The 15,046-nt window shown below is 47.5% G+C and overlaps 1 protein-coding gene across 8 annotated transcripts in view; it reads left to right on the top strand.

Annotated features, from left to right (window-relative positions):
* PITPNC1 (phosphatidylinositol transfer protein cytoplasmic 1) overlaps positions 1 to 15,046 on the top strand; it is a 267,242-nt gene that overhangs the window by 161,245 nt on the left and 90,951 nt on the right. For all 8 annotated transcript variants that reach the window (XM_053211780.1, XM_053211787.1, XM_053211785.1 and 5 more), the window contains one exon: positions 13,826 to 13,897. In XM_053211780.1, the coding sequence (XP_053067755.1) occupies positions 13,826 to 13,897 (72 nt within the window). The remainder of the gene's footprint in view (positions 1 to 13,825; positions 13,898 to 15,046) is intronic.

Here is a 15,046-nt window from a genome sequence, read left to right as displayed (position 1 = left end):
AATTTCTTTCCAAATGGTGCCGTGTGACCCCACAGCAAAGGCAGCCCTGCACGGAGATGACAGTGATTTGTTTCTATTTCGAAAATGAACTGGTCCTGTAGGGGGTGGCGGGGGGGACCTTATTCACAGACCTAGTCAGTTGGTGCCTGGTGACTCAGGATCCTTGGAAAAGCAGTGTTCTTTGGTGGATCCCCTTTTCCATTTCCTCTGGCTGTTCCCACGCTGTTCCTTGTACTTCAAAGAAAATTAATTCAGCCATCTTGGGGGAGAGGGCAGGCGATAAAATGGGCTTCTCTACCATAACGTTAACATTTTGAAATTGTTTGCATTTTTTTTTTTATAAATTTTTTTTTTTCAACATTTATTTATTTTTGGGACAGAGAGAGACAGAGCATGAACGGGGGAGGGGCAGAGAGAGAGGGAGACACAGAATCGGAGGCAGGCTCCAGGCTCTGAGCCATCAGCCCAGAGCCCGACGCGGGGCTTGAACTCACGGACCGCGAGATCGTGACCTGGCTGAAGTCGGACACTTAACCGACTGCGCCACCCAGACGCCCCAAAATTGTTTGCATTTTTTAAAACACCGCTCAGAATGACTTTATATGGGTCAGTCATCAGAGAGAAAATACATGTTTCATAGAATCTTCCTTCTCTTTTGTTTTCTGTTTTCCACTTGTGGCACTGAAAATTGGATTTCTCTTCTCTGGTTTATTAGTACCTATGGAATTGTGTTCAGTGTATGTTGGGGAAGGAAGAATAGTACAACTGCACAGATTTTGTGGGGCAGATTTCGTTGTGTAAAAATACAATAAATTGCCTAAATTTGGTGATTAAAATAAAGTGAGTGCAAAATTGCCCCCGTGTTTTTGACCCTCTAACCACTAAGATAATCTCAACTGTGTGATATCTAACATCTTTTCAGTTCAGAATCTCAACATTGATCTTCTTTTTAAGAGTGAGTGCGATTTGTTGTTTGTTTTTTTTTTTTTTTAATATATTTTTAAATAAGGAATGTGCCTGGTTTGGTTCAGAGGGGTGGTTCTTACAGTTCTTAATTGAGAAGGCTTGTCATAAAGTTTGCTATGCAGCCTGTGTATTTGGGGAGTTCCTCTGAGTCTTTCGCATCTCTATTATTTACGTGTAATTCTTTTTCATTGGATGTGTTCTGCCTGTCTCTTTAAATCCCTGTCCTGCCTTCATTGTGTGTAGCTATCAGTATTCACAGGCACCTTCTGCTTATTTCTCCGTGACAGGTCCAGCTTTAGACTGTATGAGCCTGAATTTAGTTTCCCTGCTCGATTTTCGTAGAGGCGCCAGGAGCAAACCATGCCCCATTGAGAAAACATATTTTCATTCATGTCTTCACTGCCTCTCCCTCCTGGCCTTGCTTCTCCTGCAAGATGCTGTTACTCAGCTTGTCAGAGGACGGAAGAGGCTCCTGCGATGAATGAACTAATGAATGAACAGAGAGCCTCAGTTGTAGGGTGCAAGCTGCTGAGTAGCCTCGCAGAGGCTGGGGGCTGGAATACAGACAGATGTTTTCGGTGGGGGCTAGAATACAGACAGATGTTTTCCTTCCACTCGGTCCCGTCCTCTCGTCCTCCCCCACTTCTCTTTCAGGCCCCACTGTTCTTCTTGGCCACCCTTTTCTTCCTGTGCAGCATATATTAGGGAAGTCGCTCAGACTCATCGTCATCGTTATCCTTTACATGCAATCCCTTTCTCCTTCTCTTTGCTTTAAAATTCTTCTTCTTGGGGCGCCTGGGTGGCTCAGTGGGTTAAGCGTCCGACCTCAGCCCAGGTCATGATCTCGCGGTTCGTGAGTTCGAGCCCCGCGTCGGGCTCTGTGCTGACAGCTCGGAGCCTGGAGCCTGCTTCTGATTCTGTCTCCCTCTCTCTCTGCCCTTGCCCCACTCGCGCTCTGTTGCTCTCAGTGTTAAGAATAAACATTAAAATTCTTCTCTTCTTCTTCTTCTTCTTCTTCTTCTTCTTCTTCTTCTTCCTCCTCCTCCTCCTCCTCCTCCTCCTCCTCCTCCTCCTCCTCCTCCTCCTCCTCTTCCACCTGGGTTCCTCTTCTCAGTTTTCTGGAACTGTCATTGCAGTTTATTTTCCCAATCACCCCATTGCATTGCCACCCACCCTATCTAGGTGTAAAGTCATACATGGCCCTCAGAACCCAAGAACCCAGTGGAAGCCCGGATAGCTCCCCTTCCTTCCTGTGCACCTTTGCCTGCATGATGACTGCAATTCTGAGTAGATGGGAGGGACAGCTGGACATACGCCTTCTTGAAACTGGTGTGTGTGTATGTGAAGGATCTCTGCCTAATAGAGGAGTTTATATATGTGACTGTGTGTGTATGTGTGTTGAAAACACTTTACAATTATGGGGCAAAATTTCAAATTGGAAGAGTAAAATTTCCTCATGAAGAGTAAAGGAAGGGGCGCCTGGATGGCTCAGTCGGTTGAGCATTCAACTCTTGATTTTGGCTCTGCTCATGCTCCCAGGGTCAAGGGATCAAGCCCCACGTCGGGCTACGTGCTGATCCTGGAATCTGCTTGGGATTCTCTCTCTCTCTTTCTCTCTGCCCCTCTCCTGCTCACGTGCAACCATGTGCGCTCGCTCTCTCTCACTCTCTAAAATTAATGAATTAATTAATAATTAAAAAAAAACAAAGAAAAGTATTTAAAAATGGAGTAAAGGAAGTTGAGAGTTACTTTAAGATCTAGATATCTATCAGCTGCCTTTACATACAGATTGACCACCCATAGTCTCCTAGTTTACAAACAACACAGACTGCAGCCCCAGAGTCCAAAAAGACAGTAAATCCTAAATTCTAGACTCGATCTCACGAGCCCTGTGGCACATTCTCGTGTAGGTCTCCTGCTGGTGAAACTTGAAAACATTTGCAGATTCATTTTTATTAATGATCCCATCTCAGGCTGAAATACCCTGTACGGCCTTGGAGTACATTTAATATGATAATATAGAATACAGTACCAGAGAATCAATGTCTTCAGGGGAATTCCATTAGAGAGAAGGTCAAGTCTATATTGAGTTTAATGTTCATGGATAGCAGGGGGACCCGTGTGCACGGAGACAGAACAAGATGGCCGGAGAGGAATATATTGAGTTCCGGACAAAAGCTAAAAGGAAATGATCTTTTGAAAGCCTATAAACACTTCATCTACCCCACGCCAGCTTCTCAAGTCTTCCATTTAACAGTCTTGTCTTTGAGCCTCCTTGGAAGGTTTGTCCTCAGACGTGGAAGGATTCCGGCTGGTAACCGGCAATAAAACACTGCTATTGAGCTCAATCGTTGGTTCTCAAACTTTGCTTGTGTTGGTCCAGGAGGTTCCATGGACATGCCTCACCAGCCACCATGTCCCTACGTAATGCTTTATTTGTAGAAAGAACCCTGGTGCCATTTAAAAAGCGGTGTGAACTCCAGGACTGTATCATCCCTGAGATCCTTCCTCATCCGTGAACAAGTATGATGGATGAGATGGGAACCACTTGAAGTAGCCATTTCCCAAACTTCCTTCACTTACACCTCCTCCATCTACTCAACCATGCTCTTTATAATATGCTCCCCTTTAGGTTAAAGTGGACTAAAATGAAGAGAATTTCTGGAATACCTTGCGATTTCCATTAGATCCCATATAGTTCCTTTGGGATCTCATTGACATATTTATTTACTTTTTTACTGCTTTGAATTTTTCTTTCCTACTGAAAAAGTAGATGTTTATTGTCAAATGCAAGCATTATAAAAATGTGTATCAGGGGGCGCCTGGGTGCTCCCTGGCTCAGTCGGTTGAGGGTCTGACTTCGGCTCATGTCATGATCTCGCCATTTGAGTGAGTTCGAGCCCCACGTCAGGCTCTGTGCTGACAGCTCAGAGCCTGGAGCCTGCTTTGGATTCTGTGTCTCCCTCTCTCTTGCCCACCCCCCACTTACACTCTGTCTCTCTCTCTCTCTCTCTCTCTTTCAAAAATAAATATTAAAAAAATTAAAACATAAAAATATAAAAATGTATATGAGGGCAGATAAAAGGGGCTCGTGATTTCTGCTGATCTCCTCCATGAGAATATTTTGGTGTCTGTTTCTCCATGTTTTCTGTGCATATACTAACATGCTTTTTTTTTTAGCATGTTTTTGTTTTCTTTTTACAAAAATGGATCATCCTGTTTTAACACTTTACATTTTAATGGCTGTAGAGTTCACTGTAATGTACTTAACCAACCCTCTGTTGGTGGTCTTTGGATTGTTTCCATGTCTTTTCTAAAAGTAGATGTTTATCGTAAAATACAACAGCAATGCGATAATGAATGTTTTTTTTCTTCGTAATATTTTTTACACTTGAGAATTTCTGCCCTTCCTTGAGTCCTGAGCAGGGTTTTGAAAGTACTTCACAGCGGGAATCAACTTAAGCCATCATATTTAAAGTCAATTTTTGAAAATGATTGTATTTGAAAGGTACTAGGATATTTTGGCATTTGAAGGGATATCACTGTGAATTTCTTCGATGAATAATTACTTCCCCAGTTTATCTTTCTTTTATTTTTAACGTTTATTTATTTATTTATTTATTTTGAGAGGGGGCGGGGAGGAGCAGAGAGAGAGAGGAAGAGAGAGAATCCAAAGCAGGCTCTGTGCTGACAGCACAGAGCCCAGTGCAGGGCTCAGTCCCACAAACTGTGAGATTGTGCCCTGCGCTGAAATCCAGAGTTGGACACTTGACCGGCTGAGCCACCCGGGCGCCCCTCAATTTACCTTTTGAGTAAACAGTTGTTTTCTTCTTCGGGCTTGTTTGAAGTAGGACACATCTATCATTTGGCAGATGTACACACACGCATTTTCTTTGTTCTCAGGGGCCACAGGACAAACTGAAAAGCAAAGCCTCTGCCTTAGTCACCATCACCCCTGACTGAGTGCTCAACTCCACTCGAAGCACTCGTGTGCTTTCCCAGTGCTCAAGAGGCAGCAGAATGTAGGGTCACAAGCACGAACTTCCTTGCCTGACAGCTTGAGCTGAATCTCAGCTCCATCATGTAAATGTTCCATGATTTGGGGCATATGACTTAACCTTTCCGTGCTTTTGTTTCTTATCTGTAAAATGGGGGTAATGATAGTACATCCCTCATCGAGTTGTACGAGGGTGAAGAGTTAATAACAGAATTATTACAGATCAAATACTTGGAATAATGCCATATTATGGTCATCGTTACCTCATATTATGGTCATCATTACCTCAGTGTTGGGTCATGTCTGTCTCAGCATGGGCATAAAGCATGCTGACTGTGGTTACCCTGCATCATCATTTTGACCCAAAGATATACCAAAACTTCCCAAGGTGAAGAAACACCTGGGCAGTAAGTAATAAATGTTGGAAAGGATGTGGACAACCTGGAACCCTCATATCGGGAATGTAAAATGGTGCAGTCGATTTGGAAAACCACCTGACAGTTCCTCAAAAGGTTAAACGGAGGGGTGGCTGGGTGGCTCAGTTGGTTGAGCATATGCCTTTGGCTGAGGTCATGATCTCACAGTTCCTGGGTTCGAGCCCCACCCTGAGCTCCACACTTACAATGCAGAATCTGCTTGGGATTCTCTCTCTCTCTCTCTCTCTCTCTCTCTCTCTCTCCCATCTCTCTCCCCCCCCCCATCTCTCTCCCATCTCTCTGCCCCTCCCCCACGGCACGAGTTCTCTCTCTCTCTTACTCTCTCAAAAATAAATAAATAAAGATGAAAAATTTTTAAAAAGAACTATACTGTGAGAGAGAATATGATTTTCACTTTCCTTTGTAAACTGATGTAGGGTGGGATTACTACCCTTTAGCTCATGGTTTTCATGGGTGCTGTGGGCGTCTATAGCATGACAGGAATGGCGATCCTCTACCTGAATGGCGCTCATTCTTCCAGAAGTTTTGTCACCGTACGCTTCTGAAGGGCAGCCCCCTGGAGAGCCTCAGACTTGACTCCCCTGCCTGGATCTCTGCGGCCACGATTTGCTCTCTCTGTGCACGTGTGGGGACTGCAGAAAGGGTTTTCAGCACCACCCAGAAGCTAACTATGAAATTCCCATGGGCTTGCCCCTTTCTCTTTAAGACTTGCTTACATTTAGTTTTCTTCTCGTAAGTGTTTCTGATTGCCATAGCAACCCTAATCAATCACTGGACTAAAAATAGCCCTTTCATTTTTCCAAAGCATGTCTGTAGTGAATTGAAAATTCAGCCCTGCCGTGCATTTTGCATAGGCTGCTTTCGTTTCCCGACACTGAACCTGGGAGTTGCTTGGTCTGGAAAATTATTCTTGCAGAAGCCGAGGGAGGTACTTTGCTTGTTTTTCCTGGCATTCTTTTTCCCCAACTGCAGATTCTCTCGTCACTTCCAAAAGATACAAGCACATGCGTTCAAATGTTCGACAAAGAACCATCACTTTCGTGCACATTCAGCTTTAGGTGCTAGAGATTTCACAGGTACCCGGCGATCTCCTTGGCTGCCGTTGCGTTAGGAAGGCAAATGAAAGATGTGTAGATACTGGGTACAAAGGAAGCTTGGTCACAGCGGGAGCGGATGACAGCAGCCCTACTGAGACTCTTCTGGCTCCGGAGGATCTAAGCTAGCAAATCAAAGTGGAGATGACGGCAGAACTCTGCCTCGTTTCTCTGATTTCTCCGTGACACTGCTACTATTTTTACGGGGTTAGGGGCAAAACAGACCCTGGGTGTAAGAAAGTGAATATTTGTTACAGTTCTCCTGGGCAAGCTGTTTTTCTTCTAGTCAAGAAGAGAAAGGGAGAAAGAGAGTTTTCGTGAGAAAGAAGATTCCAGATCTTGAAAGGGCCCAGGAGAGGAAGGAGAGCAGGGAGGGGCTGAAATGACTCATGGTGTCCCCCAGGCTCCAAGGGGATTAGGGCATTTTATTGCCCGTCTCCCTGCCTCATCTTACTACCCTAGAGTCACTGCCCCAATCTTCTGCCTGTAAGCAGGGTCATCTCGTGGGGCCCCCGGGGCTCCCAAATGCTGTTCTGTGATGCTATTTTTCAACTCGTCTGAACCTCAGTTTTTGTAATAAGGCTGAGTGAACGCGCAGGCGTAGAGGCTTTACATCTAGGAAAGAAGAGAGTCCACGGGGATCCCGGTAGTGTTCTTGTTTCCCTGCCTGAAGCTGGCAGGGGGTCGAGGGAAGCAGAGGAGAGGTCAGGGGATCGAGCCCCTGCTCAGAGGCAGGAGCTCCCAGGCTTTCAGGAAAAGGAGGACACTGTGGGCACGGACGATAGGACGCGTCCTCAACAACAGAGCGGGTCCAGCGGCAGAGCGAGGCGGAAAAAGCCCAAACCCGCTCTGTGGCATGGCCACCGCCCACGTCGTGGGAAGGACCAATCAAGTGTCCTTTTCTTGCACTGCACCCACAAGCCCACAGCCTCCCAGTGTGTCCATGCACCTATGCAGCGAAGGATCTCCCCACCCAGTTTATTTTCTCCCCGCGGAGCCTGTGGGATCTCGTGAGGACCGGTACGGTGGGACGGGCCAGCACCTGAGGACCTGTCCTGCCAGACACTGCATGGCCCTTTGTTAGATCATTCAGTCTTCACCCCACGGTGCTGAGGTTGGTATCGTCTCCGTTTTATGGGTGAGAAAACGAAGGCTCAAAGGGACTAAGGAATTTACTCCGAATCACACGGTAACTTGTGAAAAAAGAAGCCAGGGCTCGAACTAACGTGCATCTCACTCGAAAATCTGTATTCCTTCTACTGTATTCTTGCTTCCTGTGGGGTCGTTGTGTCCTGCTCTCTCTGTGGTCATTGACAAAGCAGTTGACCTCACAGCCGGAGCTACTAAGTTCCAAGAGTACAGAGTCCCCATTTCCTGGGACGTGTTCACACTTCAACTTGAGTGATCTTTTACTCAGATGAAAGCCGGATGGGTGATTTGAAAGGGAAGCAGTGGTTGGATTCTTGAGGTTGGGTGTTGTGTTGGCTTTTCTATCGTCACATAACCAATTTCCCACAAACGTAGCAACTTTAAACAACACGCGTTTACGGCCTCAGAGTGTCTCCTGGGCGCAGGTTGGCAGGGTCCTGGCTCAGAGCCTCACTCGGCTGGGCTCCAATCTCATCTGAGGCTCAGGGTCCTCTTCCAAGCTCACTAGTTTTTTGGCAAGTATCGGTTCCTTGCTGTTGTAGGACTGAAGTCCGCTTTTCTCATTGGCTGGTCTCCAGAGGTCTCTCTCTCTCTCTCTCTCTCTCTCTCTCGGCTCCTGGAGGGTTCCCTTGGGCTCTGGCCACATGGTCCTCTCCCCTCATGGCAGCTCACTTCTTCAAGAGCAGCCAGAATCTCTGCTTCTTCAAAAAATAAGTCTTATGTAAGGTGTGTACCAACTGATCACCTTGGTAATCTGATCAGAGGGGCTCCTACCCTATGGTGCTCACAGGTGTTGCCCACACTTGAGGGGAAGGAACTGTGCCAGGTGTGTATATCAAGGGCTGGGAATCTTGGGGGCCATCTGAGCATTCTGTCTGGCGGGAGGGTTTTAGTCTTTCCTTCAGGTTGTCCTTCATGTTGGGTCATGGGCCAGATGGGACTTGAAGTGTTTGCTGTTCCCAAGTGACTATGCCCTAGAGAGCATAGGAGTCCTCTGAATCCCTTGACGCCTTCCAGGTTCAGCCAATGGGGGACGCTCCTGATGTCTCCCTTCCTGCAGCATGTTCCAGTTGGTTGTGTCTGGGTTCCCCCCCTTTTTTTTTTCTGCTCCCACACTCCTGATCATTCCTTCAGTGTTATGGAGTCCCCCTCCCCGATGGAAATGTGTCAGAATCTTTAGGGGATGTGACGTGTTTGGAGAAAGTCTAGGTTTGGAAGGTGGGGTACTCCACTTTGAGAAATGTGAGAGTGACCAGGTGAGATGGTGTATTCCTAGCTGGAGCAAAGCCCTCTGTCACAGAAGCTTTGATGCCCGAATGACGGGGTGACTGTGACTTACGCCATTCCTCGTGACAGCAGGGAGTGAGGAGGGGGTCTTCTTGATGGAACAGTGTTGCAGACTTATCTTCTGGCTGGTGAGGCGGACACCTGGCAGTTAATGGTGATGATAGACAAGGAGATAAGTGCTATGACACAGGTACAAACAGAATGCTACCCGCACACATGGGGTCAACATTCTGACATGGGATTTGAGATGGGCTGTGTAGGAGACTTCAGGCTAAGGGAACTGTAGGCAGGAAAAAACAAAAACAAAAAAAACATGGCAGCCAGAAGTGTTCCAGGGAGTGGTGAGCACTCTTCTGTGGTGGACTATGGGAGGAATACAGGACAGAGATATAAAGAAAATTAGGATCAGATATACAAGACTCTAGGTCTTGCCTTTAAGGGGGGAAGCTGAGCCAGCAGGATTTGGAGGTTCACTGGCCATGATGGGTGAGAGTAGTGGATTGAATGGTGTCCCCTCAAAATTCGTGTCCACTGGAACCTCAGAACGTGACCTTTTTGGAAATAGGTTCTTGGCAGATATAATTAGTTAAGGACCTCAAGGTGCAAGATGAAATCACACTAGATTTAAGATGGCCTGAATCTAGTAACTGGTGTCTTATAAGAAAAGGAGAGGACACCCAGAGAGAAGAAGGTGATGTGAAGACACCGGTAGAGACTGGAGGGAGGCAACCACAAACCAGGGAGCCCCTGGGGCCACCAGAAGCTGGAAGAGGCAGGGAAGGGTTCTCCCTGGAGCCTTCCGAGGGAGGGCAGCATTGCCAACACCTTGATTTCAGACTTCTGGGCTCCAGAACTGAGCAGGTAAACTGCTGCGTTATACTACCCTGCCTGTACCAATTTGCTACGGCAGCCCCAGGAATCTCATACAGTGCAGGGAACATTCTAATTCAGTATGGGCCTTTCAGTTTGGACCCTTGCTGGGAATGGCCGGCGGGGAGCTGCATACGTGAGAAAAGCAGGTGGGGTTAGACGTCAGCTTGGGAGGCAGCCAGATAACATGGTCTAGGAAAAGTGAGGGGCAGATGAGATTCCCCAGGGGAGAGGGTTTGGTGCAAGAAAATAGGGCAGAGGACAAAATCCTAGGGGACTGCTCCATTGAAGGGGTGGGGGAGGGAACGGAAGGCAGAGAAGGAACCGCTTTCCGGAAAGGTGGAATTCTGGACTCCTACCGAACAGGATAGAGAGTTCCTCAGGGTGTGGACGACAGGGAAGCGATGTTTGTTTGAAAATTCTTTTTGACTCTCGGTTGTTTCCGTACCCTGTTGCTCTGGTTGAGAAGAGGTGAGAGGTGAAAAAACAGCAGAGCATGGGCTACTTTTCAATAGAGTTTGATGGGGAGACAAAGGGAAATGGAATTAATTGTGGATGAAGGAAGGAACATCACCAAGGGTACTTTGATACTAGTTTTTAAGGAAGATGACACCTTTCATGATATTTTTAGGCTGCAGGAAGGAAGCAGGGAGAAGATGCAAGTAATCGATGGAACAAGTTTCCAGGGAAGAGACTTAAAATTTTTTGCTGTGCACCTGCTATGTGCCAGGCACTGTGCTGGGGGTTACTGGAATGATCTCAGTGATCTTCTCAACACTCCTACAGAGTAGAGAAGGGTGGTCTCCCTTCTGTTGCGAGGAAACTGAGGCCGGGAATGCCAAAATAATTTGCTCAAATTCATACATCTCAGATTTGAGCCTGGGTCTGCTGCCCTCACTGCTTCACTCCTTGTCGTTACATTATTTTCCACTGGAATACAGAAAGCAACATCTTTGTCTGATTCACAAGGAATAAGAAGCAGCATATAGAAATAAGCAGATTAGTGGGGCGCCTGGGTGGCGCAGTCGGTTAAGGGTCCGACTTCAGCCAGGTCACGATCTTGCGGTCCGTGAGTTCGAGCCCCGCGTCAGGCTCTGGGCTGATGGCTCAGAGTCTGGAGCCTGTTTCCGATTCTGTGTCTCCCTCTCTCTCTGCCCCTCCCCCGTTCATGCTCTGTCTCTCTCTGTCCCAAAAATAAATAAACGTTGAAAAAAAAATTTTTTTTAAAGAAATAAGCAGATTAGCAGTGGAGGAGACGGAAGTTGTTGGTGTTTCTATCACATGGCCTCGTTAAACTATGAATCAAAATTACTAGTTGCGAGGGAGGAAGAGGGAAGCCCGCAGACTTCTCTAGACCTGGGTGGTCTAGAGAAGGGAAGGGATTTATGACAACCTCAGTAGTGAGACACAACAGGAAGCCAGCCAGGGAGAAAGAAGAACCTTGCTTAATCACCGAGGCTCTACTAGGATTAGTGGGCTGGGTCTTTAGGGAAGTTAACCTGTGTAGGGCAAGCAGAACTCGGTCTCGAGATAGACTTCTAGCTGGAAAGTTTTTAGTGATCTTTCTGGAAATGCCCCAGGCCAGAGATCCTCCACATTCAGAGGCTGAGACACCAGCCTCTGGGGCTCTGAGAACCAGCCATCAGATAGCCCCTGGAGATTATCAGTCCCAAACCGGTGCTATAGGGGAAGACCTTGACCAGCCCAGAGTTGACCTGTCCGATCCGGGTTTTCCCCGCTGCCTCACCGGAGCCAGGTGTGCTCCCTGCCTCTGGCAAGATTGCCATTCTGATATGAAAATAACCTAAGCCCTTGACTCAAAAATAACAGCATCTGCTAATTTGCATAAGAGTTTTGCATTTCATATTTGGGTTGAATACCCGGATTCATTTGTTTGACCTTAGTTAAGTTGTTTAGAGTTTCAACCGATAAAAACTCCTTGTGGGGTTCCACTCTGATGCACCCGGACCCAGCTCCCCACCCAAGACGGCTCTGTTCTCTCGCCATCTGGCTCTGTGCACGCATTAAGTTGATTCTCAGATGAATTATGGGTTAAAAAGGACCGATCAGTTTGCCGGAAGGCTTGACATTTTTAAAAGGGTCTTGGCAGGTGCATCTCTCCAGGTTCACATGTCAAGAGCTCTGCCATGGGGTTCTGAGCCGCTCCGATTCCTCCAGGGCCTCGATTCATGAGGAGCGGCCCCTCCTTGGAACCCCCAGGGACAGAGGGTGTGAGGGCAGCAACTGTGGAGTGAGAGATTTGAGAGGAGACAGCAAAGAAGGTGTTAATGAATAATCTCAGAGCCTCATTCTCCATAAAGGCAGTTACTGGGATTGGTTGTTTCTGTGTTTCCTTAGTCACGGTTCAGTTTGCTTGTTTCACTTGGATTGAGACAGATGAACGCCGAATGCACACAGTCACGTGATGTCAGAATTATCAATGGCATGTCCAAGGCCTCTGCCTTCCTGTACACATGCCACCGGGGTTCTCAGCTAGGCTGAAAGGGGATCCTGGACTTGGGGGGATGAAGCACGTGGGGTGAGGGATTGGGGACTAACGGATTTTAGATAATGCACTGTTTTCTCCCCATGCACGGGGTAATGAGGTGGTTTTCCAGTGCAAGCCCACATCTGCATCCCCTGGATGGCTTGTGAAACACAGATGCCCGGGCACCTTCCCTGGAGTTTCTGATTCAGTGGGTACGGGGTTGGGCCCAAGAATTGGCATTTCTGACAGGTACTGCTACAGGTGTGGAGACCCCACTTTGAGAACCAGCTTGGGGGCAGGGGTGATGAAAAGCAAGGACACTGGGACCAGGCCACTAGCCTTGCTATCTTGATGCGACTGTTGACGAGCTGTGTGATCACGGGCCTAAGTTTACTTAACCTCTCTTTGCCTCCATTCCGTCGTCTCTAAAGCAGGGCTGATAACAGTAGTATCTACTTCATGGCATAGTTAGGAGGAATAAATGAACGAGCACTTGGACATACTTAGACTGGTGCCTGGTATAGAGAATATGTGCTCTGTGCACGTGGGGTAAATAAATGAAAGCCAGACTCAGGATTGTGAGCCTGTCGGCAGGAGTCTCATTTCTCCGACACCTGCAGCTCCCGGTGGAGTTGCCGGGTCATTTTACCTATTAGGCCTTCAGTCCCATCTCTGGTGGCCGAGGAAGTCACTGGCCAGCTCAGTGGCAGCAGGAGGGAGGTTACATCAACATCCATCAAAAGCCTCTTCTCAAGTCACCTTAACCCTTGAAGTCCACTTAATGCACACAGTGTGGTTCAGTGAGACGGGGATGGTAGGACAGAGTGTTTGGGGGTTTTTCCCCCTCGTGCTGCCAAAAAGGGGGGGCTGCCTTTTCCATCAAGCTTACCGCAGCCAATTGCTGTCATTTGCTGAGTGCCTCCTCTGCGCCCGGCACTTACACGACTTACCCACGTGATGACTTAACCCCCAGAAAGTCACTCCTGGGTAATAGTTATTATCCGCGTATTAATACTGCCGCGGCTCAGAAACATTAAATGACTTGTCCAAACTCACATAGCTATCCAGTCATAAATTCGAAACGAAAAGCCAGGTGTGTCTGACTTCGGTAGTCCCATACTAACTACCTCCCTTGCTTTATGGGAATACTTAACGTGAAGGTGAAGGCTGGGTCCCCAGCAGTGACAGCTTCTCGCCGCAGAGGTCAGCACCCCGGGACCGGACCTGCCTCTGTTTCGGGGGTTCGCTTTTCTAAAGCCCGTGGTAGGGCTGACAGGACGTAGTCTTTCTGGAAATGGACAACGTGCCTTCCATTGCTCGGTCATTCTCTCCGGCCCGGCTTCTGGATGCGATTGTGTTCATGTTGCCAAGGGCGGCTTTTCTGTCCGAACTTGGATGTTGACCTAGTATCTTAACATTGCTGATCGAGAATGGTGCTCCTGACGTGATGGTCGGGAGAGCATCCGGCGGCTGTACCGAGGGTGTAAAGAGAGGAAGAATGGTATGCTAATGAAACTTTCTTCTTTTTCCCCCGTAGTGTTCCTTTCTGCCAAAATTCTCCATTCATATAGAAACCAAGTATGAAGACAACAAAGGAAGCAACGACCGCGTGAGTAGAGCCCCCATGGTTTTGGGGTTTTTTTTTGATAATTTATTGTCAAGTTAGCTAATATACTGTGTCTACAGTGTGCTCTTGGTTTTGGGGGTAGATTCCCATGATTCTTCGCTTACATACAACACCCAGGGCTCATCCCAACAGGTGCCCCCCTCAATGCCCATCACCCATTTTCCCTGCCCCCCCCACCCCCTACCCCCATGAACCCTCAGTTTGTTCTCTGTTTAAGCGTCTCTTGTGGTTTGCCCCCTCTCTGTTTGTAACTTATTTTTCCTTCCCTTCCCCTATGTCTTAAGTTTCTCAAATTCCACATGAGTGAAAACATGGTATCTGTCTTTCTCTGACTGACTTATTTCACTTAGCATAATACCCTCCAGTTCCATCCACATTGTCGCAAATGGCAGGATTTCATTCTTTTTGATTGCCGAGTAATACTCCATTGTATATATATATACACCACGTCTTCTTTATCCATCAGCGGACATTTGCAGAAGCCCCATTTTGTACTGTGCCCTCATCCGCCGGGCTCTCAGAGTCGCGGCACTTTTCACAGCCCCTTGGGTGGCCAGGCCCAGCACCCAGCAGGAGGATCTGTACCTAGGACCCCAGACAAGTTCTGGCATTTGCTTTCTGGGGCCATTTCCCTGGGATTTCTCCCTGGAATTACTTTGCAGTCCTGCCTTTCTTCCCATCTTTATGTACTTTCCATGGGCCTCCGTGCGGAAATCTCTGTGGCCTGGAGTGGTTGTCACTGGCATTCGAGGGGGACGGTGGGGACCTTGAACTCCAGGATTCGGTTTCTGGTCATTGGATTGAGCATACGTCTTCTCAGTGACTGTTCACATTTACCTAGAAAAATGAATGCAAGCAAATATATGCGCGCATGCTGTATATTTTTTCGGGACTATGCTTATATTCACATATATATACACACATATCCCACATTAAAATCAGTTTACCCCTCCTGCAAAACACTTACCTTGTGGGACATTCTGACTCTTACTAGATCTCAGCCATGAAGTTGATAAGTATTGCTGAGAATCCATCTGACCTAGTATTTACGCCAGCCTCTTTCTGTTGGGGCAATATAATTTTGAATTGCCTTCTCTTGGGGAGTGGATGTTTTGACCTGTCGAGAGCCTC

Source organism: Acinonyx jubatus, chromosome E1 (genome assembly GCF_027475565.1).
Source record: "Acinonyx jubatus isolate Ajub_Pintada_27869175 chromosome E1, VMU_Ajub_asm_v1.0, whole genome shotgun sequence".
In the NCBI taxonomy this organism is placed as follows: Eukaryota; Metazoa; Chordata; class Mammalia; order Carnivora; family Felidae; genus Acinonyx; species Acinonyx jubatus.
Note: the sequence above shows the minus strand (reverse complement) of the source record. Positions and strands in the feature narration are given on the sequence as shown.